The sequence below is a fragment of the Oncorhynchus clarkii genome, chromosome 21, assembly GCF_045791955.1.
Source record: "Oncorhynchus clarkii lewisi isolate Uvic-CL-2024 chromosome 21, UVic_Ocla_1.0, whole genome shotgun sequence".
Classification (NCBI taxonomy): domain Eukaryota; kingdom Metazoa; phylum Chordata; class Actinopteri; order Salmoniformes; family Salmonidae; genus Oncorhynchus; species Oncorhynchus clarkii.
This window is the reverse complement of record NC_092167.1, coordinates 3,993,742-4,021,666: the sequence shown is the minus strand read 5'-3', so window position 1 is coordinate 4,021,666 and position 27,925 is coordinate 3,993,742. Positions and strand designations below refer to the sequence as shown.

General features: G+C 44.3%; 1 protein-coding gene and 1 pseudogene across 3 annotated transcripts in view; both read left to right on the top strand.

The window, feature by feature from the left end:
* LOC139379642 (YY1-associated factor 2-like) overlaps positions 1–4,578 on the top strand; it is a 30,161-nt gene extending 25,583 nt beyond the window's left edge. The window contains exons 4-5 of one of the 3 annotated variants that reach the window (XR_011628401.1): positions 2,569–3,755; positions 3,858–4,578. Coding sequence is in view for 1 of the 3 variants with exons in the window: in XM_071122452.1 (XP_070978553.1) it covers positions 2,569–2,848 (280 nt within the window). In the remaining 2 variants the exon portion in view is untranslated. Of the gene's footprint in view, positions 1–2,568 lie in introns of all 3 variants that reach the window. The other 2 variants (XR_011628402.1, XM_071122452.1) reach the window with 2 other exon arrangements.
* Positions 4,579–5,976: 1,398 nt separating this feature from the next.
* LOC139379277 (glucoside xylosyltransferase 1-like) lies at positions 5,977–15,389 on the top strand (annotated as a pseudogene).
* The last annotated feature ends 12,536 nt before the right edge of the window (positions 15,390–27,925 follow it).

Genomic DNA, 27,925 nt, shown 5'->3' with positions numbered 1-27,925 from the left:
TAGTATGATTAGTAGTAGTAGTATGATAGTGTGATTGGTAGTAGTAGTATGATAGTGTGATTAGTAGTAGTAGTAGTATGATAGTGTGATTAGTGGTAGTATGATAGTGTGATTAGTAGTAGTATGATAGTGTGATAAGTAGTAGTATGATAGTGATTAGTAGTAGTAGTATGATAGTGTGAGTAGTAGTAGTAGTAGTAGTATGGTGGGATTAATAGTAGTATGGTGGGATTAGTAGTAGTAGCATGATAGTGTGATTAGTGTCAGCATGATAGTGTGATTAGTGTCAGCATGATAGTGTGATTAGTGTCAGCATGATAGTGTTTAGTAGTAGTAGTATGATAGTGTGATTAATTAGTGTCAGCATGATAGTGTGATTAGTGTCAGCATGGTAGTGTGATTAGTATCAGCATGATAGTGTGATTAGTATCAGCATGATAGTGTTTAGTAGTAGTAGTATGATAGTGTGAATAGTAATCGCATGATAGTGTGATTAGTTGTAGCATGATAGTGTGATTAGTAGTAGCATGATAGTGTGATTAGTATCAGCATGATAGTGTTTAGTAGTATGATAGTGTGATTAGTAGTAGCATGATAGTGTGATTAGTAGTAGCATGATAGTGTGATTAGTATCAGCATGATAGTGTTTAGTAGCATGATAGTGTGATTAGTATCAGCATGATAGTGTGATTAGTATCAGCATGATAGTGTTTAGTAGTATGATAGTGTGATTAATAGTAGTATCAGCATGATAGTGTTTATTATTAGTATGATAGTGGGATTATTACTAGTATTATTAGTGTCAGTGTAGCAGTATCAAAGTAGTATGATAGTAGAAAGGTACAGTTGAAGTCTGAAGTTTACGTACACTTAGGTTGAAGTCATTAAAACTCAATCCACAAATGTCTTGTTAACAAACTATAGTTTTGGCAAGTTGGTTAGGACATCTACTTTGTGCATGACACATAATTTTTACAAAAATTGTTTACAGACCGATTATTTCATTTATAATTCACTGTATCACAATTCCAGTGGGTCAGAAGTTTTGATACACTAAGTTGACTCTGCCTTTAAACAGCTTGGAAAATTCCAGAAAGTGATGTCATGGCTTTAGAAGCTTCTGATAGGTTAATTGACACCATTTGAGTCAATTGGAGGTGTGCATGTAGAAGTATTTCAAGGCCTACCTTCAAACTCAATGACTCTGCATGACATCATGGGAAAATCAAAAGAAATCAGCCAGGACCTCAGAAAAAAATGTGTGGACCTCCACAAGTCTGGTTCATCCTTGGGAGCAATTTCCAAATGCCTGAAGGTACCACGTTCATCTGTACAAACAATAGTACACAAGTATAAACACCATGGGACCACGCAGCCGTCATACCGCTCAGGAAGGAGAGGCGTTCTGTCTCCTAGAGATGAATGTACTTTGGTGCGAAAAGTGCAAATCAATCCCAGAACAACAGCAATACCTTGTGAAGATGCTGGAGGAAACTGGTACAAAAGTATCTATATCCACAGTAAAACAAGTTTTATATCGACATAGCCTGAAAGGCCGCTCAGCAAGGAAGAAGCCACTGCTCCAAACACGCCATACAAAAGCCAGACTACCGTTTGCAACTGCACATGGGGACAAAGATCGTACTTTTTGGAGAAATGTCCTCTGGTCTGATGAAAGGAAATTAGAACTGTTTGGCCAGAATGACCATCGTTATGTTTGGAGGAAAAAGGGGGAAGCCGAAGAACACCATCCCAACCGTGAAGCACGGGGGTGGCAGCATCATGTTGTGGGGGTGCTTTGCTGCAGGAGGGACTGGTGCACTTCACAAAATAGATAGCATCATGAGGCAGGAGAATTATGTGGATATATTGAAGCAACATCTCAAGACATCAGTCAGGAAGTTGAAGCTTGGTCGCAAATGGGTCTTCTAAATGGACAATGACCCCAAGCATACTTCCAAAGTTGTGGCAAAATGGCTTAAGAACAACAAAGTCAAGGTATTGGAGTGGCCGTCATAAAGCCCTGACCTCCATCCCATAGAAAATTTGTGGGCATAACTGAACAAGCGTGTGCGAGCAAGGAGGCCTACAAACCTGACTCAGTTACACCAGCTCTGTCAGAAGGAATGGGCCAAAATTCACCCAACTTATTGTGGGAAGATTGTGGAAGGCTACCTGAAACGTTTGACCCAAGTTCAACAATTTAAATGCAAAGCTACCAAATACTAATTGAGTGTATGTAAACTTCTGACCCACTGGGAATGTGATGAAAGAAATTAAAGCTGAAATAAATCATTCTCTCTACTATTATTCTGACATTTCACATTCTTAAAATAAAGTGGTGATTCTAATTTACCTAAAACGTGGAATTTTTACAAGGATTAAATGTCAGGAATTGTGAAAAACTGAGTTTAAATGTACTTGGCTAAGGTGGATGTAAACTTCCGACTTCAACTGTATATGGTTTCCACATATTTCATAAGCGCTCCAGTTTGTGTGGTTTACCCCTATCCTCTCTCTCTCTGTCAAAGGCTTATAACATCCATCTGTCTCTTCTCCCTCCATCAGGCCCAGGTTAAAAAACATTGACAGGAGCAGCGCTCAGCACCTAGAGGTCACGGTTGGAGACCTGACTGTCATCATCACAGACTTTAAGGAGAAAACCAAACCTCCCCCCTCCTCCACCACCACCACTACACCCCCCACCTCTACCACCCCCTCCAGCACTGTGTCTGTGTCTGCAGAACACCACAGTGGCTCCAGCTCAGACAACAACACTGAGAGAGGGGTCTCACGGTCATCTTCACCCCGGGGAGAGGGCTTCTTAGTCGGGACAGAGTCCCACTAGACCACCCCAATTGGAACCCCAGCCCCCCTCCCCAAGTTGGAGGCCCTGGACCACCAAACTCCTAGCCCAACAGACCCTCAGACCTCCAACCCCTAGACCTTGGCCTGGATCCCCAACCCCTAGACCTTGGCCTGGATCCCCGACACCCAGACCTTGGCCTGGATCCCCAACCCCTAGACCTTGGCCTGGATCCCCAACCCCTAGACCTTGGCCTGGATCCCCGACACTGAGACCTTGGCCTGGATCCCCAACCCCTAGACCTTGGCCTGGACCCCCAACCCCTAGACCTTGGCCTGGATCCCCGACCCCTAGACCTTGGCTATGACTACTCATGGCTTAACATAGGCCACTCTAACCTCACTCCTCTGTCCTCAACTCTGATATGTAATGTTATCTCTGGACTTGCACATTTACTGTAGTACTAGCTACAGGTTACAGCTAGATCAACACATTTAGCAGCTACAGGTTACAGCTAGATCAACACATTTAGCAGCTACAGGTTACAGCTAGATCAACACATTTAGCAGCTACAGGTTACAGCTAGATCAACACATTTAGCAGCTACAGGTTACAGCCAGATCAACACATTTAGCAGCTACAGGTTACAGCTAGATCAACACATTTAGCAGCTACAGGCTACAGCTAGATCAACACATTTAGCAGCTACAGGTTACAGCTAGATCAACACATTTAGCAGCTACAGGTTACAGCTAGATCAACACATTTAGCAGCTACAGGTTACAGCTAGATCAACACATTTAGCAGCAACAGTTTATAGCTAGATCAACACATTTAGCAGCTACAGGTTACAGCTAGATCAACACATTTAGCAGCTACAGGTTACAGCTAGATCAACACATTTAGCAGCAACAGTTTATAGCTAGATCAACACATTTAGCAGCTACAGGTTACAGCTAGATCAACACATTTAGCAGCTACAGGTTACAGCTAGATCAACACATTTAGCAGCTACAGTTTATAGCTAGATCAACACATTTAGCAGCTACAGTTTATAGCTAGCACTACTGCTACCAACCTTGAGTTGTGGTTTGCTTTTGGACAAAAAAAAACACCACAATCTGAAGTCTTGTTTTAATGAAATTTATCTGATTAACTTTAGGCCAATTTAACTGACTTTTAAAAAGTATTTTTTGAAACCTGTGTTCTAAACATGAAGTAATGTCATTACATTTAGCTGATCTTAGCCCATTGTACAGCTCTGTTTTAATGTGTTATAACATCACGTCAGTGTTCGTATCCATGTCAACATCGGAACTTCCAACCTCCTGTCCAATGACAACTGTCGTGACATGATGATTATGGTTCAGAGTTCTTCAGTTTGTGTTGCATTATGGGAGAAAACATGAGGTACATGTGGAGAGGATGGAAAACCTATGGGCTCTCTTTTGGTACTTGTCTCTCAGTTGTAAAGTGTCATTTATTGATTGAATGTGTTGGAGACTGAATTGTATTGTCATTGACTCACATCAGCCGGGACCTGGTGTGGTTTTATCATTCATGAGAAAATGTTCTTCAAAACAGCGTCTGTTTTTGAATTGTGTCCGTTTTAACACCACCTCAAATGGTTGATCATACTGTATCACAACATTCACTGTTACATTTTCTATCCTTTGTTTTCGTTTCTACCAAGCTTTGCTGTTTAGAAATGTATGGACGACTTGGTTGATTACATGGTTCAATGTCTATAAAGAAAGATATAAATAATGGCATTATGTATTGGAAAAGAGTTCTGCTTTCTGTCTGTTGTTCGTGTTTCTATAACAACAGGGTTCTAGACTTTTAACAGCTTGTCCTGGATATGAACCAGGGTTCTAGACTTTTAACAGCTTGTCCTGGATATGAACCAGGGTTCTAGACTTTTAACAGCTTGTCCTGGATATGAACCAGGGTTCTAGGGAACGTATGTTTGGATGGTCATTGATGAACAATAATGGGTAAGTAGTGAAAGCAATTCTAGCCACAGTGTTTGACCGACACAATTGGCCTGATGTACAGTATTCACACACCTTGACTTTTTCCTCATTTTGTTACAAAGTGGGATTAAAATGGATGAAATTGTATTTTTTTTGTTGTCAACGATCTAGATAAATATTCAACCCCCTGAGTCAATACATGTTAGAATCCCATTTCTTCCTCTCTGGCGACTGAGTTAGGAAGGAGGCCTACATCTGTGTAGTGACTGGGTGTATTGACACACCATCCAAAGTGTAATTAATAACTTCACCATGCTCAAAGGGATATTACATTTCTGTTTTTTTATTTGATTGTTTACCCATCTACCAATAGGTGCCCTTCTTTGTGAGGCACTGGAAAACCTCCCTAAACTTTATGGTTGAATCTGTGTTTGAAATTCACTGCTTGACTGAGGGACCTTTCAGATAATTGTATGTGTCGGGTTCAGAGATGAGGTAGTCATTCAAAAATCATGTTAACAACTGTTATTGCACACAGAGTGAGTCCATGCAACTTATTAGATGACTTGTTAAACACATTTTTTCCTCCCGAACTGATTTAGGCTTGTCATAACAGGGTGGTTGAATACTTATTGACTCAAGACATTTTAGCTTTAATTTTTTAAATTCCACTTTGACATTGTGGGGTATTGTGTGTGGGCCAGTGACACAACATCTCAATTTAATCCATTTTAAATTCAGGCTGTAACACAACAAAATGTGGAAAAAGTCTAGGGGTGTGAATACTTTCTGAAGGCGCAGAGTAGATCTTTCCTTTGTCTGGCCCTCCGGTGGCTACCGAGGATGAAAAGCCAGCCTTTTTACATACCGATAGCGCCATCTAGTGGATAACCTCTAACCCACATCAAATACAATGCAGTTTCGTTTATTATAGGTCGACAATTAAAACATATCAGTAATATCAGAAGGATGCTCTAATATTTCCTCATGAATGTGGTTTTGAAAAGTATATTTATTGTGTAGCCTACTTCTCAGAGTCACACACAGACCGGGAAAGGGATTCACTGTTATTTATACCCCTCCCTTCCCCCAATGGTTCTCACAGAACAGTGTCTTGCCTGCAGTGTGAATGGTAGCAGCCAGCTTCGTTCTGTGTCATGACTTCGAGTTCTGAAAGCGCTTTTACTTTTAATAATGCGCCGCTACATTCGTGCATTCCTCGTGTGCATGTTGTTTGCCGTGTTCTCGGCCTTGTACGTGTATAGTAAACTATTTTATTCAGATCTGTCGGTCGGAGGAGGAGGAGGACTGGGTGAGAAGACTTTCCTCCATCGAGCCGCGGCCTCTAAGCGAAGCGACATTGGACAAGAAACCAGGCGAGGCCCAGACGAAGCAGAACCAGGCGATCAACACTGGTACACTGGCTGATAGTTACACTGCTTATTATATAGCTAGATTGTAATACACTTCAAAAGGCTTCAAACTAAACGAATGCATAACTTTCTTGGTGAACAAATATTTCCTCTGCAAGTAATGTATTGGAATGTGCACCATTGACAGATGTGTCTCCACAATAGTATCAGTATCAACAAATATACTGCGACAAGACTAATTGTAACAATTCCTCTGGTTAACTTTCTGCATCCTTCCCACGTTCACTATGGTCATGGACACTGTGTACTTGCAGTTCCAGCCCAAACAACAACATTAGGATCAATTGCTTCTCGCAAAGAAATGTAAATATAGCGAAACAAGCTCAATATAGCGAAACAAGCTCAATATAGCGTGTATGTACCTGTAATAAAGAAACATACGCATTTTTCTGCGGGAAAGTTGACTGGTTGAATTAGGTTCACTAGCGCGCATGGAGGTTCAATAACATGTATTTCTTCGTGACTTGACTGTTGAGTTATTTCCACAACATCAAGAGATTTATTTTCATAGCTGATTGGTTTTCCTTCACCCTTTTGACCAACACTTTGTGGTGGTGCTGGCTGACCTACTAGGGGACCGACATTGTAAATACGAAAGTATTCTTAATTAACTGACTTGCCTAGTTAAATAAAGGTTAAATAAAAATAAATACTAGTTACAGATGTTTTGAGACAAACACATGTGGGCATGAGTCGGTAGTCTACAACAGAAAAGCATTACCACTGAATAATAATAATAATAATAATAATAACAGGAAAACAGAGTGCAGTTGTTGAAATGGAAGTTAAATATCTGTTGGCCAACTTCAGTGGTCTCTGCTGGATTGCTAAGCAACAGGATATGCAATTAAACGGGTGCTTATGGCCTTTAACAGTTTGTTACAGTCAACAAACTAGTGTGAATGACAAACAAGATAATCCGGTTGCCTAGACGAACACACCCCCTTCTCTCCTACAACAACTTTTAAATGCTCACCTTGCTGCTTTGTCTCTCTTCAGTCAAGCAAGGGATCTCTGTCGGCTGTCAGGTTTAGCTGGCGGTGACAGGCATCTGGATTGCTGTGTGATGAGAGGAGAAGAATAGCCTTTTCAAATCCTCCGAACCAGTTGGTGAACCTGGCACAAATCATTGACAAAGGTTTTAACCTTTTAAATGAAACAAACGTTGGTTTGACTGTAGCATACTTGTCTTTATTGGCAGGTACATCATGAGGAAAGCAGAGGGCCATGTGAGGACGGCTGCAGCCATGCACCTGGCTGTCGTGGCCTGCGGACAGAGACTAGAGGAGACTCTCACCATGCTGAAGTCTGCTGTTATGCTCAGCATCAAACCACTGTGCCTACACATCTTCGCTGAAGACCAGCTGCACGCCAGCTTTATAGAAGCTGTGAGTTGGACTGGATGCACTACAAGGCCTATAGCCTGTGATTGGAAGCATAATAATGTGGTAGTAATGAGATGTGATAATGACGTTGTAATATCATGTCCTACTATGATAATGTAATAGCATCTACATCACAACTCTAACATATAGGCTTCAATAAAGTCCCATTTGGTCCAGTGTACATGATACACACAGAATAGAAAACACTGAACAGCTGCTCTTTCCATAACAGACTGACCAGGTGAATCCAGGTGAAAGCTATGATCCCTTGTTGATGTCACCTGTTAAAGCCACTTCAATCAGTGTAGATGAAGGTGAGGAGACAGGTTAAAGAAGGATTTTTAAGCATTGAGACATGAATTGTGTATATGTGGCCTTCAGAGGGTGAATGGGCTAGACAAAAGATTGAAGTGCCTTTTGAATTGGGAACGGTAGTAGATGCCAGGCGTACTGGTTTGTGTTAAGAACCGCAATGCTAATATGATGAGCTTACGGCTCCCGAGTGGCGCAGCGGTCTAAGGCACTGCATCTCAGTGCTAGAGGCGTCACTACAGACCCTGGTTCGATCCCAGGCTGTATCACAACCGACTGATCGGGAGTCCCATAGGGCAGCACACAATTGGCCCAGCGTCGTCCAGGTTAGGGGAGGGTTTGGCCGGGGTAGGCCGTCATTGTAAAATAAGAATTTGTTTTTAAATGACTTGCCTAGTTAAATGAAGGTTAAATAAATCAAATTAAAACGCTAAACAGTTTCCTGTGTATATCAAGAATGATCCACCACCAAAAGGACATCCAGCCAACTTGACACAACTGTGGGAAGCATTGGAGTCAACGTGGGCCAGCCTCCCTGTGGAACGCTTTCCACACCTCTTAGAGTCCATTCCCTGACAAATTGAGGCTGTTCTGAGGGAAAAGGGGGATGTAACTCAATATTGGGAAGGTGTTCCTCATGTTTGGTGTACTCAGTGTATAACCTAGACCAGGGGTGTAAAACTAACTCCATGGAGGGCCCAGGTTCTGCAGGTTTTTGTTTTTTCCTTTCAATTAAGGCCTAGACAACCAGGTGTGGGGAGTTCCTTACTAATTAGTGACCTGAATTCGTCAATCAAGTACAACGGAGGAGCGAAAACCTGCCGACACTCAGACCTCCGTGGCCTAGAGGTTATCTATCCTGTCTATAAACTGAGTATTTACCTCTTTTTAAAACCTCTGTGTAATAACACTTGTCTGTTTGCTTTGTTCTGTGTTTAGTTAGAGTCGTGGCCAGGTTCATTCCGTTCCAGGTTTAACTACACTCTGTACCCCATCACCTTCCCCCGTGAGAATGCTGGAGAGTGGAAGAAGCTCTTCAAACCATGTGCTTCTCAGAGACTATTCCTGCCTGTGAGTTTCGTAGCTGGAGAAATTCCATTTTGTTTAATTAAATATTAGCGTGATGATGGTTTCCATGGCCTCAGAATAATATCTTGGAGTAAAAATGTTACTGTACATGTGTACACTGCTAAATGGGTTGTCTGTTTCTGATTCTCTCTTGTCTTCAGTTGATCCTAAAGGAGGTGGACTCAGACATCTTGTTCCTGATCTCTAACCTCTGTTTCTGTTCCCCAGCTCATCCTAAAGGAGGTGGATTCTCTAGTCTACGTGGACTCGGACATCTTGTTCCTCCAGCCTGTAGACGCTCTGTGGTCCCTGCTAGCTCACTTCAACGCTACCCAGCTGGCCGCCATGGCGCCGGAGCACGAGGAGCCACGCATCGCCTGGTACAGCCGCTTCGCCCGCCACCCCTACTATGGCAGGACGGGCATCAACTCTGGAGTCATGCTCATGAACATGACACGCATCAGGGCCACATACTTCAAGGTAATATAAACTTTGACCAGCAGAGGTCACCATTGCAATACATTCAGGGGTAATATAAACTTCGACCAGCAGAGGTCACCATTGCAATACAGTCAGATGTAATATAAACTTTGACCAGCAGAGGTCCCCATTGCAATATATTCAGATATAATGTCATCCAGAGATGGGAGAATCGAGATTTTCTGCAATAAATGTATCCTTGTTGAATGAATGACAAACAAACATCATAATTTAAGATGTTTGCACAGGCACTTTGATTTGACACTTAGCTTGTTTTCCACAATGTAACACACCCTCTGTCCTGTTCTGTGTGATCAGAATGACATGACGTCAGTGGGTCTGAGGTGGGAGGAGCTGCTGATGCCCCTGCTGCAGAAATATAAACTAAACATGACCTGGGGAGACCAGGACCTGCTCAACATCATCTTCCATCACAACCCTGGTGAGACTCACAGCTCAGTACCTCCCTTATTACACCACATGATGAGACACATTACATATAGTCATATACCAGTGTATATGGTTGTTATAGTAGAAACATCAAATCAAATTCATTTATAAAGCCCTTCTTACATCAGCTGATATCTCAAAGTGCTGTACAGAAACCCAGCCTAAAACCCCAAACAGCAAGCAATGCAGATGTAGAAGGACGGTGGCTAGGAACAATTCCCTAGAAAGGAGGCCCAACCTTGGAGAGACTCAACTCTCAACACACAGCTGTTTAACACACCATTCAATATGATTTTACTGCTGCTGTTTAATTATTTGTTCATTTTATTTTCTATAACACTTTTTTAAAGCATTGTTGGTTATATGCTTGTAAGTAAGCATTTCAATGTCTACTACACTTGTTGTATTCGGCACGTGACAAATGAAATGTGATTTGATTAGAAACATGAACCTTTTAAATGTAATAGCTGTGGCAGGTATCCCAGCTCCAGCCTTGCAGGGCAGCAGTGTCTTGTCTTATTGTTTACCTGGGTAATAAGGTGTGTGTCGAGATGATCAACTAAGCTCCAGGGCCAGAAGACAACCAGACGTATTGGCTTTGTGCCCCTCTAAACTAGCCCTTGTCTCTCCCTCTCCAGAGTGTCTGTTGGAAGTCCCCTGCCACTGGAACTACCGTCCAGACCACTGTATCTACGGCAGTAACTGTGGCTCCGCGGAGGAGGAGGGTATCTTTATCCTGCACGGGAACAGAGGAGTGTACCATGACCTCAAACAGCCTGCCTTCAGGGCCGTCTACGACGCCATACGACAGGTAAACTAAACGATCACAGATCAGTGTAGTCTACGACTCCGTATGACAGGTAAACTAAACGATCACAGATCAGTGTAGTCTACGACGCCGTACGACAGGTAAACTAAACGATCACAGATCAGTGTAGTCTACGATGCCGTACGACAGGTAAACTAAACGATCACAGATCAGTGTAGTCTACGATGCCGTACGACAGGTAAACTAAACGATCACAGATCAGTGTAGTCTACGACAACATACGACAGGTAAACTAAACGATCACAGATCAGTGTAGTCTACGACACGGTACGACAGGTAAACTAAACGATCACAGGTCAGTGTAGTCTACGACACCGTACGACAGGTAAACTAAACGATCACAGATCAGTGTAGTCTACGACGCCGTACGACAGGTAAACTAAACGATCACAGATCAGTGTAGTCTACGACGCCATACGACAGGTAAACTAAACGATCACAGATCAGTGTAGTCTACGACGCCGTACGACAGGTAAACTAAACGATCACAGATCAGTGTAGTCTACGACGCCGTACGACAGGTAAACTAAACGATCACAGATCAGTGTAGTCTACGACGCCATACGACAGGTACAGTGCCTTGCGAAAGTATTCGGCCCCCTTGAACTTTGCGACCTTTTGCCACATTTCAGGCTTCAAACATAAAGATATAAAACTGTATTTTTTTGTGAAGAATCAACAACAAGTGGGACACAATCATGAAGTGGAACGACATTTATTGGATATTTCAAACTTTTTTAACAAATCAAAAACTGACAAATTGGGCGTGCAAAATTATTCAGCCCTCTTAAGTTAATACTTTGTAGCGCCACCTTTTGCTGCGATTACAGCTGTAAATCGCTTGGGGTATGTCTCTATCAGTTTTGCACATCGAGAGACTGACATTTTTTCCCATTCCTCCTTGCAAAACAGCTCGAGCTCAGTGAGGTTGGATGGAGAGCATTTGTGAACAGCAGTTTTCAGTTCTTTCCACAGATTCTCGATTGGATTCAGGTCTGGACTTTGACTTGGCCATTCTAACACCTGGATATGTTTATTTTTGAACCATTCCATTGTAGATTTTGCTTTATGTTTTGGATCATTGTCTTGTTGGAAGACAAATCTCCGTCCCAGTCTCAGGTCTTTTGCAGACTCCATCAGGTTTTCTTCCAGAATGGTCCTGTATTTGGCTCCATCCATCTTCCCATCAATTTGAACCATCTTCCCTGTCCCTGCTGAAAAAAAGCAGGCCCAAACCATGATGCTGCCACCACCATGTTTGACAGTGGGGATGGTGTGTTCAGCTGTGTTGCTTTTACGCCAAACATAACGTTTTGCATTGTTGCCAAAAAGTTCAATTTTGGTTTCATCTGACCAGAGCACCTTCTTCCACATGTTTGGTGTGTCTCCCAGGTGGCTTGTGGCAAACTTTAAACGACACTTTTTATGGATATCTTTAAGAAATGGCTTTCTTCTTGCCACTCTTCCATAAAGGCCAGATTTGTGCAATATACGACTGATTGTTGTCCTATGGACAGAGTCTCCCACCTCAGCTGTAGATCTCTGCATTTCATCCAGAGTGATCATGGGCCTCTTGGCTGCATCTCTGATCAGTCTTCTCCTTGTATGAGCTGAAAGTTTAGAGGGACGGCCAGGTCTTGGTAGATTTGCAGTGGTCTGATACTCCTTCCATTTCAATATTATCGCTTGCACAGTGCTCCTTGGGATGTTTAAAGCTTGGGAAATCTTTTTGTATCCAAATCCGGCTTTAAACTTCTTCACAACAGTATCTCGGACCTGCCTGGTGTGTTCCTTGTTCTTCATGATGCTCTCTGCGCTTTTAACGGACCTCTGAGACTATCACAGTGCAGGTGCATTTATACGGAGACTTGATTACACACAGGTGGATTGTATTTATCATCATTAGTCATTTAGGTCAACATTGGATCATTCAGAGATCCTCACTGAACTTCTGGAGAGAGTTTGCTGCACTGAAAGTAAAGGGGCTGAATAATTTTGCACGCCCAATTTTTCAGTTTTTGATTTGTTAAAAAAGTTTGAAATATCCAATAAATGTCGTTCCACTTCATGATTGTGTCCCACTTGTTGTTGATTCTTCACAAAAAAATACAGTTTTATATCTTTATGTTTGAAGCCTGAAATGTGGCAAAAGGTCGCAAAGTTCAAGGGGGCCGAATACTTTCGCAAGGCACTGTAAACTAAACGATCACAGGTCAGTGTAGTCTACGACGCCGTACGACAGGTAAACTAAACGATCACAGATCAGTGTAGTCTACGACACCGTACGACAGGTAAACTAAACAATCACAGATCAGTGTAGTCTACGACACCGTACGACAGGTAAACTAAACGATCACAGATCAGTGTAGTCTACGACACTGTACGACAGGTAAACTAAACGATCACAGATCAGTGTAGTCTACGACACCGTACGACAGGTAAACTAAACGATCACAGATCAGTGTAGTCTACGACACCGTACGACAGGTAAACTAAACGATCACAGATCAGTGTAGTCTACGACACCGTACGACAGGTAAACTAAACGATCACAGATCAGTGTAGTCTACGACGCCGTACGACAGGTAAACTAAACGATCACAGATCAGTGTAGTCTACGACGCCGTACGACAGGTAAACTAAACGATCACAGATCAGTGTAGTCTACGACACTGTACGACAGGTAAACTAAACAATCACAGATCAGTGTAGTCTACGAAGCCGTACGACAGGTAAACTAAGTGATCATAGATCAGTGTAGTCTACGACTCCGTACGACAGGTAAACTAAGCGATCACAGATCAGTGTAGTCTACGACTCTGTACGACAGGTAAACTAAGCGATCACAGATCAGGGTAGTCTACGAAGCCGTACGACAGGTAAACTAAGCGATCACGAATCAGTGTAGTCTACGACGCCATACGACAGGTAGGCTAAACGATCACATAGCAGTATTTCAGCCTGCCTTCTGGGCCATCTACGATGCCATACGACAGGTCAACTAAACGATCACAGAGCAGGATTTCAGCCCGCCTTCTGGGCCATCTACGATGCCATACGACAGGTCAACTAAACGATCACAGAGCAGTATTTCAGTCTGCCTTCTGGGCCATCTACGATGCCATACGACAGGTAGGCTAAACGATCACAGAGCAGTATTTCAGCCTGCCTTCTGGGCCATCTACGATGCCATACAACAGGTCAACTAAACGATCACAGAGCAGTATTTCAGCCTGCCTTCTGGGCCATCTACGATGCCATACGACAGGTCAACTAAACGATCACAGAGCAGTATTTCAGCCTGCCTTCTGGGCCATCTACGATGCCATACGACAGGTAGGCTAAACGATCACAGAGCAGTATTTCAGCCTGCCTTCTGGGCCATCTACGATGCCATACGACAGGTAGGCTAAACGATCACAGATCAGTGTTGTCTACGATGCCATACGACAGGTCAACTCAACGATCACAGATAAGGGTTTACAGATGGTAAAACAACGTGATTGTCTTTCAGTGATTGTGTATTAGGTGTGTAAGGAAATGTTTGTTTGTGCGTCCAGACCACGTCTATGCAGATCTCCACACGTTTTAGTGGTGAGCGAAACAGATTTCCTCATCAGGATGTGTTCTAACTGATCAGTTGTTTTAATGATATCGATGACACTGGGCATGTGTTTAATGACATCATCAATGTCCAGGTTCGTATTGCTTTCCTATAACTAAGGGTCGAGCGTCCATCAGAAAGATGCCTGGTCAATATTTCGTCCTTGCCTCTCAGTACGCCTGACACACACACACACACACACACACACACACACACACACACACACACACACCTCATACATAATATGTGAGAGTATTAAAGCCACAGTAAAACCAAGGCCCAGGAAAGAGCAGTAAAGTTTTAGTGCTGATGGTTCATGTAGAGCCTCCACTGGCACAGTGCTCCGTCATCCTCATAAAAACAACACACACATTGGAAATGGAGCTTCATGAGCGGAGGGGGGGGGCTTAACTTTTAGTAACCCAATATCAGGGACTAAACCAAACGAGAGGACGTAAAATAGTCATCCCCTTTGATTTCCTGTGAGAGCTGTAAAGGTACTTCCATTATTGGGAAGAGAAGACTGATTGTGTCTGTAGTTGGACCGAGGAGGATAATAAGGTGGGATTTTTCTCTCTCTACATCACCTCAGCAGCTTCATGGACATTTATTCCAATGAAAAGAAAGGTTGGAAGTCTTTCTTAGGCTTTATACAACTATTAAACATGTTTCACTCCCTGTCTATTTGATCACACATTAAAAACAGGCAATGATGTGAATTGTAAAATGGTGAATTGTACTGATTGTAAGACGCTCTGTATAAGAGCTTCTGCCAAATGACTAAAATGTAATGAATTTCTGGCCACAGCTGCAGTAGATATCTAGAAGTGTGGACTTCACGTAGTGCCTGTTTGATAACAGAATGCTCTATGTCTCAGTACTCATTTAGGGAGGATCCTGTGAGCTCTCTGCTGGTCCCACTGGAAGAAGAGCTGTTGAAGACGACCCGTTCATACTGTGGTAAATCACATGTTCTGTTCACTAAGAGACTGGCTCACAGCCTGGCCAACGTCAACAGAGATGCTCAGCCTCCACATGGACGGTAGTCTGAAGTCCTGGGCCTCCAGGCTGTCCTATAGTGTTGTCATGTTCAGAGAGGTGGTGGCCTGGGTTCTGTTCATTAGAGCACACTGTAGCCATAATGTGAACAGCATAGTGCCATGGGAGAAGAAGGAGGCACAGACAGGAAGCTGTTTTGGAGTTTGCTTGATTGAAAATGCCCTTTTTTCAATGGCAGTCTTTCCCCTTTCTATTTTAAGATAAGATTAATGTGAGTTCTGGATGTTGACAGTTTATTGTCGTTCTTTAGTTTTTGTGTCAATTTGTTTACTTGAGAAATAGTTACAACCAGTACTTCTCTTTGTGTGTTATTTTGTTTGTGAAGGGTTTATTAGATGTGGTCTGGATGAAGCCGTCCGTACGTTCTGCACTGATCTGTTTCAGACACATTGTCAGACATTCATACCAGTCTTTATTACTCTGATGTTCTGCTCAATTCCCTCCTTTAAACATGCTGGAACATTGTCTTTGAAGAACCACTTCACTCTGCAGTCAGTCAGTTTTCATGTGTTGTTCAGGCGACAGATCGTCTTCGGTACATTCATTTGCGTTGTGTTTTATAACTAATGCCAAAGTTCTTTTGCACTGTTGAATGTATATTTGAAACATTGACCGTCAAAACAGACAACTTCCTTCTGTCGTCATAGAATGATCTTGAAATTGTTTAGTCATTTTTACAATACTTATCTTCCTAATGATTACTTTGTGTATTAAATGCAGTATATTTTGTAGCAGAAAGGTAGTACTCACCTTTTTGTATATGTCTGTCACTGTATCTTAACCAACACGTACTGTATTCTGTTAAATCCAGTAGTACACAATTTGATATCTTGCCACCAGATGGCAGCATTGCTGCAGCATGAACAGCAGTTAGCTGGACCAGAGGAGAGACTGTCAGGTTCACCTATTACATGGAGGGGGATTCATGACTAAATGTGGGACAAATATACACCGGTAACTAAATGTATGCCGTCAAAATATCTATGCAGCAATAATGTTATGGGGCGCTGCCTGTGTGGTTCAGATGGGAGTCAATCTGTCAATAAATCAAGTATAAATTCTTTATGATTGTCCTTACAGTTAACAGCTACGTAGTGGAGGTAGTATTTACAACTATTCACTATGTCAATATGAATGCCTGATATTCCCTGCCATCGCCCTAATAACTCTTGTGAACTTGTGCTTGGCTTGCGGCTTCTCTATTGTCTCCATTGATTGTGTCACATCACCTCCACTTCAAGCAAACGATGGAACAAACTCCTAACCGCCGGGACTGTTCCTTATGAGATGATCAGATTTCCACTGATACTCAGCATCTTTTTCATTTATTCTGCGAAGGTCAGGGACTTGAGCCAGATTGATGGCCTGTTTCTGTAGCTGTTCCTCACAGATCAATGTAACAGTAAATACCCAGTGACCCGGCCGTGTGGGGCCCTGGTGTCTGTCTCTGCTTTGAGCTGCTCATAACCTGGAACTGATGGGCCGTTAACATAACGCTGTAGGGCGCCCAGCTCTACTGCCATGGCATTGACCATATTGAATGGTGTTAGTGTAATGCAGCTTCCCATCTATATAGTCATGAGTTCATCCCAAATGCCACCCTATTCCCTATGCAGTGCACTATTATTGAGCATGTTCCCATGGGCCCTGGTGAATGGTAGTGCGCTAAATGGGGGATAGAAAGGGAAAGTAAAGGGGGGTACTCTGCATTTAACCCAACCCCTCTGAATCAGAGAGGTGCGGGGGGCTGCCTTAATCCACATCCTGGTCTTCGGCGACCAGGGAACAGTGGGTTAACTGCCTCGTTCAGGGGAACAGTGGGTTAACTGCCTCGTTCAGGGGAACAGTGGGTTAACTGCCTCGTTCAGGGGAACAGTGGGTTAACTGCCTCGTTCAGGGGAACAGTGGGTTAACTGCCTCGTTCAGGGGAACAGTGGGTTAACTGCCTCGTTCAGGGGAACAGTGGGTTAACTGCCTCGTTCAGGGGAACAGTGGGTTAACTGCCTCGTTCAGGGGCAGAACCACAGATGTTTACCTTGTCAGCTCGGGGATTGGATCCAGAAACCTTTGGGTTACTAGTCCAACCCTGTAACCAGGAAGAGCCATTTGGTATGTAACCCCTTTACTGCTGTGGTCTGATTCATAACGTGACAAAGCTTCATTTACCACTTCATCTATAAGAGGTTATCAATCACTTTGACCTTTTGTGGTCCAACGTACCAAGTAACACCCTGGTTCCCAGGGGATGAAGACAAGGGGAGGGGCTTGAGCACAATGTTAGAAATTCAATATTTTCTATCAGCTAGTTTTTACTTCCCTGAAACTCTTAAGTTTTATATCCTCATAAATAACTATGATTTCATTTCTCACCAGGGGTTAGGGATGGAGCTGGTCCAGATAAATACATGACCTCAAGCAGTCAGTACTGCTGGTCAATGTTCTAGTAGAGGGACGTGTGTGTGTGTGTGTGTGTGTGTGTGTGTGTTATCCATCTAAAATAAACACATTTCTTTTCAATGGTTGACAAGGTAACGAGTTTGTCCTGTGGAAGCCTTGGTTATCTCAAGAATAGAGGTTGTCTATTATTCTACAGCTTGAGAGTTATATACAGAGAAACAGAGAGACCATGAGGTGGAAAATACAGAGGAACAGAGAGACCATGAGGTGGAGAATACAGAGGAACAGAGAGACCATGAGGTGGAGAATACAGAGGAACAGAGAGACCATGAGGTGGAGAATACAGAGGAACAGAGAGACCATGAGGTGGAGAATACAGTCATCAGCTTACCCTGTCATCAGCTTACCCTGTCATCAGTTTACCCTGTCATCAGCTTACCCTGTCATCAGCTTACCCTGTCATCAGCTTACCCTGTCATCAGCTTACCCTGTCATCAGTTTACCCTGTCATCAGCTTACCCTGTCATCAGTTTACCCTGTCATCAGCTTACCCCGTCATCATCAGTTTACCCTGTCATCAGTTTACCCTGTCATCAGTTTACCCTGTCATCAGCTTACCCTGTCATCAGTTTACCCTGTCATCAGCTTACCCTGTCATCAGTTTACCCTGTCATCAGCTTACCCTGTCATCAGCTTACCCTGTCATCAGCTTACCCTGTCATCAGTTTACCCTGTCATCAGCTTACCCTGTCATCAGTTTACCCTGTCATCAGCTTACCCTGTCATCAGTTTACCCTGTCATCAGCTTACCCCGTCATCAGTTTACCCTGTCATCAGTTTACCCTGTCTTCAGCTTACCCTGTCATCAGTTTACCCTGTCATCAGCTTACCCTGTCATCAGCTTACCCTGTCATCAGCTTACCCTGTCATCAGCTTACCCCGTCATGTTCAATTAGTTTGTTTCTATGTTATGACCTGGCTCAAAGGCTATAATGAATCAAGTGTCATCTGAACAATGTAGTTACATAGAATATATTGTAATTAGGAACAAGCAACTTCATGTGAAAAGAAACCCTGTAGAGTATAACCTTTATAATGACTCTACAACCTTTGCAGACAATAGGCTACCAGGATAAATTAGGAAATCATTTTTTTTTTAAATGTAGGAGAAAATTAGGTATAACCCTGTTAGTTACATTTGTTACATTCTACTTACAATCTTTGAAAGGATCCGTCCCTTTTTTCAATTTTCTCAATGTTCAAAATGTTATGTCAAGACTGCCCAAATGTGCCTTTTCAAGTTCAAAACTGTGCACTCTCCTCAAACAATGGCATGGTATTACTTCACTGTAATAGCTACTGTAAATTGGACAGTGCGGTTAGATTAACAAGAATTTAAGCTTTCTGCCAATATCAGATATGTCTATGTCCTGGGAAATGTTCTTGTTACTGACAACCTTATGCTAATCGCATTAGCCTACGTTAGCTCAACCTCATGCTAATCGCATTAGCCTACGTTAGCTCAACCGTCTCGTAGGGGGACCCACCGATCCTGAAGTTAACAACCAGATCTGTAATTACAGTGTTGATATAAGGGATACACATGTACCTACCCAGGAGCACATCCTATGATTAGATGCCAAGTGTCTAATCATAAGTGTCGGCTGTCAAGACAGAAAAGCTTGAAGACTGGATTAATATGAATGAAGTCAGAGGGACATTTTGTCTGTATTTTGTCAATCAATCATTGAAGATAGGGGCTCATGAAGAGGACAGGCTACCAGCTTCCCTCCCTCCCTCTGTCCCTCCATGCCAACTCCCTTCCTCCCTCCGTCCCTCCCTCCATGCCAACCCCCCTTCATCCTTCCCGCCCAACTCGACTCCCTTGGCTGTGAAGTAAATGTAACATATTTGATAGGATGACTTCCTCACATAGCATTTGAAGTACTTGTCATATGCCGTCTCTAGATGTACATGAGGAAATGGATTCTGTCCCAGCTATTAGGGACAGGGGATTAGAGATGGAGATACAACTAACGAAGGGAGGGAGGGAGGGAGTTTCCTTCATAGATATATGTAAGTCCCAAATTGCACCCTATTCCCTATGTAGTGTAGTGCATGTACTTTTGACCAGAGGCCTATGGGCCCTCGTCTAAAGTAGTGCACTATTTAGGGAATAGGATGTGACCCAAATGGCACCCCATCGGTTGCTTATTTCCATGTCGGTGGATGGCTTGGTCTTCAACAAGATGGTGATGTCAGCTTCCTCCTGATATTGAGACTGGTACTGCAGTCAACGGGGCCTCATTAACGCCACTCTGATTATGTTGTCATTGCGTTCAGTGATTATAGGTGGAAACATGCTTTCACATCTCACAGTGTTACTGCCTCTTTCCCATCATTCAGCGTCTGGCTCCCGTGACTCACATAACTTTGTCAATGAAGTCGGCAAGTATTTTCACAATATTTAAAGATTCCGGCGCCTGTTGCCAATCAAAACATCGAGTGAGACATCTGTCTTTCCAGAGAGGACAATTATTACAAAATGTTTTGCCTCAAACATTAAATGGAAGCAGCTTGAGTCCGCGGTAGTTAAATATGCTAGCCTTGGGAAATATCTTTCCTCTCGTTTGAACCAACAACCACAGACGTCTGATACAAAGACAAACAGAAGTAAAAATGCCACCTGACTATGAGCGCTAGAATCTCTCCCAAGGACAGTTCTCACGTCCTTGTTTCAAAGCTTTCAACTTTCTTCAAAAGCTCCAAACTTTCAGCCAAATGGGGCTTTTCAATGTTTTTAGTCTTCAAGGCAGTTTGTGGATCTCTTTGTACAGTGAAAACACAAACCTACGAGAGTCAACAGAAGCAATGTTCTGATCTATACCCCTCTACATCTATGTTATAGAAGCCATCAGTTCTCCTCAGGTGCCACTCAAAGCAGGACAGTTTGTGTAGGACAGACGTAGAATCAAATATAACAAGGCCTTTACAGAACACCACCACAGAACGTTGCCGTGCCACTCTCCCTCCCCTCAAGGCAACTCGACGTTCAGTTTGTGGAAACAGTGTGTGAGGGACAGAAAAATGAGGAGGTCTTTTAAAGAAGACTGTGACAGCATCTCTCCATATCCCTCTCCATCCGACTCAATAGGGCCCTCGTCAAGTGAACACAACAGAAGTGTTGTGGTGAAAAAGAGCAGTGACATCAGAAATGGAGTGACCCCACACCTCTTTTGTGTTTCACTCTTCCGTGACCATCCTCATCATTTAACAATACATTTCTCATTACAATCCCCCATCTCCATTCATCCCACGCTCCATCCCTGCTCAACAATGTTATCCTCTGTCGTGATCTGAGTTAAGAGGAGGAGGGGTGGTGGTTCTGGATCAACATAGAAACAGCCTTTGCTCTTCTCCATCCAGCGACCTTATCGCTCTCTCTCTCCTCCACGCTCCCTCTCTCTCCCACAGTCTCCTGTGTGTCTCCCTCTGTCTCTCCTGTGAGCTTTTCAATTAGGTAATTACATGGCTCTTGAAAGGAGACAGCCTGGACACTGGGGTTCTATTGTGAGAGCACCTGTCCCTCCCCAGACTGCAATTACCTGCCATACTAGAGAGAGAAGAGAGGGAGGGAGAGAGAGAGAGAGAGCGGGAAGGGAGAGGGGGGAAGAGGAGAGGGAGCGAGAGCGGGAGGGGAGACAGGGAGATGGAGGGAGGGGAGACTGGAAGAGGAGAGGAGGGAGATGGAGGGAGAGCAAGAGGGGAGACAGAGAAGAGGGAGGGGAGACAGGAAGAGGAGAGAGATTAGGGAGAGGAGAGGACAGGGGGAGAGAGAGAAGATAAGAACATTGTGTTGTGTCCTCCGTGCTGCCAGCGACCCAGCCAGCGTCCAGGGAGAGGCGTATTCAGCAGGCCTGGTCTTCCATCAATAGCCTGGGGAGGAAGGGACGGATAGATAGATGGAGGGATGAATGAAGGGACTGCTAGATAGATGGAGGGATGAATGAAGGGACATAGCAGGGGAGGAAGGGACTGATAGATAGATGGAGGGATGAATGAAGGGACGGAGGCAGGGGAGGAAGGGACTGATAGATAGATGGAGGGATGAATGAAGGGACTGATAGATAGATGGAGGGATGAATGAAGGGACATAGCAGGGGAGGAAGGGACTGATAGATAGATGGAGGGATGAATGAAGGGACGGAGGCAGGGGAGGAAGGGACTGATAGATAGATGGAGGGATGAATGAAGGGACTGATAGATAGATGGAGGGATGAATGAAGGGACTGATAGATGGAGGGATGAATGAAAGGACTGATAGATAGATGGAGGGATGAATGAAGGGACTGATAGATAGATGGAGGGATGAATGAAGGGACGGAGGCAGGGGAGGAAGGGACTGATAGATAGATGGAGGGATGAATGAAGGGACGGAGGCAGGGGAGGAAGGGACTGATAGATAGATGGAGGGATGAATGAAGGGACATAGCAGGGGAGGAAGGGACTGATAGATAGATGGAGGGATGAATGAAGGGACGGAGGCAGGGGAGGAAGGGACTGATAGATAGATAGATGGAGGGATGAATGAAGGGACTGATAGATAGATAGATGGAGGGATGAATGAAGGGACTGATAGATAGATGGAGGGATGAATGAAGGGACATAGCAGGGGAGGAAGGGACTGATAGATAGATGGAGGGATGAATGAAGGGACATAGCAGGGGAGGAAGGGACTGATAGATAGATGGAGGGATAAATGAAGGGACTGATAGATAGATGGAGGGATGAATGAAGGGACGGAGGCAGGGGAGGAAGGGACTGATAGATAGATGGAGGGATGAATGAAGGGACTGATAGAGATGGAGGGACGGAGGCAGGGGAGGAAGGGACTGATAGATAGATGGAGGGATGAATGAAGGGACTGATAGATAGATGGAGGGATGAATGAAGGGACTGATAGATAGATGGAGGGATGAATGAAGGGACGGAGGCAGGGGAGGAAGGGACTGATAGATAGATGGAGGGATGAATGAAGGGACGGAGGCAGGGGAGGAAGGGACTGATAGATAGATGGAGGGATGAATGAAGGGACTGATAGATAGATGGAGGGACGGAGGCAGGGGAGGAAGGGACTGATAGATAGATGGAGGGATGAATGAAGGGACTGATAGATAGATGGAGGGATGAATGAAGGGACTGATAGATAGATGGAGGGATGAATGAAGGGACATAGCAGGGGAGGAAGGGACTGATAGATAGATGGAGGGATGAATGAAGGGACTGATAGATAGATGGAGGGATGAATGAAGGGACATAGCAGGGGAGGAAGGGACTGATAGATAGATGGAGGGATGAATGAAGGGACGGAGGCAGGGGAGGAAGGGACTGATAGATAGATGGAGGGATGAATGAAGGGACAGAGGCAGGGGAGGAAGGGACTGATAGATAGATGGAGGGATGAATGAAGGGACGGAGGCAGGGGAGGAAGGGACTGATAGATAGATGGAGGGATGAATGAAGGGACATAGCAGGGGAGGAAGGGACTGATAGATAGATGGAGGGATGAATGAAGGGACGGAGGCAGGGGAGGAAGGGACTGATAGATGGATGGAGGGATGAATGAAGGGACATAGCAGGGGAGGAAGGGACTGATAGATGGATAGATGGAGGGATGAATGAAGGGACTGATAGATAGATGGAGGGATGAATGATGGGCCATAGCAGGGGAGGAAGGGACTGATAGATAGATGGAGGGATGAATGAAGGGACGGAGGCAGGGGAGGAAGGGACTGATAGATAGATGGAGGGATGAATGACGGGACATAGCAGGGGAGGAAGGGACTGATAGATAGATGGAGGGATGAATGAAGGGACTGATAGATATATGGAGGGATGAATGAAGGGACGGAGGCAGGGGAGGAAGGGACTGATAGATAGATGGAGGGATGAATGAAGGGACGGAGGCAGGGGAGGAAGGGACTGATAGATAGATGGAGGGATGAATGAAGGGACTGATAGAGATGGAGGGATGAATGAAGGGACTGATAGATATATGGAGGGATGAATGAAGGGACGGAGGCAGGGGAGGAAGGGACTGATAGATAGATGGAGGGATGAATGAAGGGACGGAGGCAGGGGAGGAAGGGACTGATAGATAGATGGAGGGATGAATGAAGGGACTGATAGAGATGGAGGGATGAATGAAGGGACCGAGGCAGGGGAGGAAGGGACTGATAGATAGATGGAGGGATGAATGAAGGGACTGATAGATAGATGGAGGGATGAATGAAGGGACATAGCAGGGGAGGAAGGGACTGATAGATAAATGGAGGGATGAATGAAGGGACGGAGGCAGGGGAGGAAGGGACTGATAGATAGATGGAGGGATGAATGAAGGGACGGAGGCAGGGACTGATAGATAGATGGAGGGATGAATGAAGGGACGGAGGAAGGGACTGATAGATAGATGGAGGGATGAATGAAGGGACTGATAGATGGAGGGATAAATGAAGGGACTGATAGATGGAGGGATGAATGAAGGGACTGATAGATAGATGGAGGGATGAATGAAGGGATGGAGGCAGGGGAGGAAGGGACTGATAGATAGATGGAGGGATAAATGAAGGGACGGAGGCAGGGGAGGAAGGGACTGATAGATAGATGGAGGGATGAATGAAGGGACGGAGGCAGGGACTGATAGATAGATGGAGGGATGAATGAAGGGGCGGAGGAAGGGACTGATAGATAGATGGAGGGATGAATGAAGGGACTGATAGATAGATGGAGGGATGAATGAAGGGACGGAGGAAGGGACTGATAGATAGATGGAGGGATGAATGAAGGGACAGAGGCAGGGGAGGAAGGGACTGATAGATAGATGGAGGGATGAATGAAGGGACATAGCAGGGGAGGAAGGGACTGATAGATAGATGGAGGGATGAATGAAGGGACTGATAGATAGATGGAGGGATGAATGAAGGGACAGAGCAGGGGAGGAAGGGACTGATAGATAGATGGAGGGATGAATGAAGGGACTGATAGATAGATGGATGAATGAAGGGACATAGCAGGGGAGGAAGGGACTGATTGATAGATGGAGGGATGAATGAAGGGACTGATAGATAGATGGAGGGATGAATGAAGGGACATAGCTGGGGAGGAAGGGACTGATAGATAGATGGAGGGATGAATGAAGGGACTGATAGATGGAGGGATGAATGAAGGGACTGATAGATAGATGGAGGGATGGATGAAGGGACGGAGGCAGGGGAGGAAACGGGGATTCTGGGTTGTAGAAGAGGATGGTAACACAGAGACATGACAACAGGGTTATTTTCATCCGTTTGTTTGCTTGTTGACATGTTTTCATGCTGCCTGTTTCTAATCTCTCTATTATCTATCTAGAAGACGTTCATCTATATAGACATGGTAGAGTGATGATGACTACAACGTAGCTGTAGCATGCAGGGCAAACAATCCATTTCACAACCATGTTTCATTCATTGAATGTGATCCTCAGCTATTTCTGTGGGGTGTTCACTTCACATCTTGTTCAACTTAAACAAATGATAGTCTATATCCTAAAACACACACATTATTCAGTGTGTTAGACTAAATACTAGTAAATGATCCCCTCTGACTGAGAATAAACGGCTCTCTGACTCCCTAGTAGGCTAATTTACACCTCGGTTCCCTTTATTGTGCTGGGTATTGATTGTCCTTCTGGACACCTGTAACGTTCTGAAGATCTGTGAAGTCAATGCAGATTTCTGCCTGCTAGGGAGAGATTGGAGGTAGAGGTGTGTGTGTGTGTGTGTGTGTGTGTGTGTGTGTGTGTGTGTGTGTGTGTGTGTGTCTGCATGCTTGTGTGAGTGAGTGAGAATTCCCACATAAATGAGCGTCGAGCCTCGAGGGTGGCAACACGTGTCAATACGCCTGCCACGACTGTTCCCATGGCGATAAGGATCTACCTCCATCAATTAAACCGCTTCGACTTCCTGGTTGCAGACAGTGATGGACAGGTTCAATCTGACACATCACCATTAGGTTTTACTCTCCATCCATGGGCTTGTCTCATATTACACCACATCCCCTGGCGGTTAAGAGCCTTGGGCCAGTAACCAAAAAGTAACTGGTTCGAATCCCTGTGCCGGCAAGGTGGAACAATCTGCCGTTCTCCCCTTGAGCAAGGCAGTTAACTCCCAACAACATCTGATCCCCGGGCGTCGATGACGTGGACGTCCATTAAGGCAGCCCCTCCGCACCTCTCTGATTCTGAGGGGTTGGGTTAAATGAGGAAGACACATTTCAGTTGTACAGATGACTAGGTCTCCCCCTTTCCCTTCTATAACATCACTGTTGACTACTGAGTCTTTCAGGTTCAAGGTGAATGGTGATGTTTGTCAAACAGGCTCAACAGTATGGCTTTAAGAGGAGGTGCTTGTACATCATAACCACGCATCCTTGATCATGCAAATGAGCTAAATGATGTCAATGGTTAAATGGATTCTAGATGGCATGTTTGGCACTGTGCCAAGCCCCTGTGTGTAATCCAATGCACTCACCAGTGATATCAGTGATGTTATCATGTTTCAACATTGTAATGTTCAGGATGTGATATCGGTCAGATTAATCGTTATCAGCAGCGTCGTATGACATTGAGGACTAACGAGGTTCTTAACGAGGGGATACTGGGAATTGGAATGGAAATGGAACGGGCATAATTAGGATAGACCCAATTATCGTCGATATAGAGATTCTGTTTTTAGGGGACTTAGGTTAGCAATGTACAGCTCATTTTGACTTCTTGAGACAGACAGACAGACAGACAGACAGACGGGTCTATCCTAATTATGCCCGTTCCATTTCCATTCCAATTCCCAGTATCCCCTCGTTAAGAACCTCGTTAGACCTCGTTTGAGGTCTCCTCAGTACTTCAGTTAAAGTGTTTGAGGTCTCCTCAGTACTTTAGTTAGTGTTTGAGGTCTCCTCAGTACCTCAGTTAGTGTTTGAGGTCCCCTCAGTACTTCAGTTAGTGTTTGAGGTCCCCTCAGTACTTCAGTTAGTGTTTGAGGTCTCCTCAGTACTTCAGTTAGTGTTTGAGGTCTCCTCAGTACTTCAGTTAGTGTTTGATGTCTCCTCAGTACTTCAGTTAGTGTTTGAGGTCTCCTCAGTACTTCAGTTAAAGTGTTTGAGGTCTCCTCTGTACTTCAGTTAGTGTTTGAGGTCTCCTCAGTACTTCAGTTAAAGTGTTTGAGGTCTCCTCAGTACTTCAGTTAGTGTTTGAGGTCTCCTCAGTACTTCAGTTAAAGTGTTTGAGGTCTCCTCAGTACTTCAGTTAAAGTGTTTGAGGTCTCCTCAGTACTTCAGTTAAAGTGTTTGAGGTCTCCTCAGTACTTCAGTTAAAGTGTTTGAGGTCTCCTCAGTACTTCAGGGCGATCTGTGCTCTTTGATCTGGGAGGCCTTTGAATATCCCGTCACCCTGACTCGTTATATAAGATAGCAACACACACACACACACACACACACACACACACACACACACACACACACAAACATACTCCCAGCTTCTCAGAACACAGCGTCTTGACAAGAGGAAGAATAACTTTTTGAAGAAGAGAGGTAGAGACAGTCAGACTGACATAAAGTAAAAGATGGAAGAGACGGAGAGAGGAGACAGACACTGAGTGGCACACTGAAAGGGCTGCCTGTACCTAACCCAAAATCTCAGTTAAAAATGGAAAAGGAACACAGAGACAAACCTGAAGGATGTCAAATGTAACTCAGATAGATCTGTGATGTTCCAAGGTCATAATAAGACTGTTTCCATCTTCCTGTATCTCAGCTCTGATGCTGATGGACCCCTCAGGACTCGGGAAGAAAGTGAGCGAGAGAGACAGAGAGAAAGGAGGGAGAGAGAGACCGAGAGCGAGAGAGAGAAAGAGGGGAGAGTGAGAGAAAGGGAGGAGAGGAAAGAAGAGGCTTAGAGAAAAAGAGAGAGATCCCTATACTGTATGGTCCAGGGAAGGTGTTCTATCCCTACGGAATAGGGTGCCATTTGGGACACAGGATATGGGCTCTGGCCAAAAGTAGTGCACTACATAGGGAATAGGTTGCCATTTGG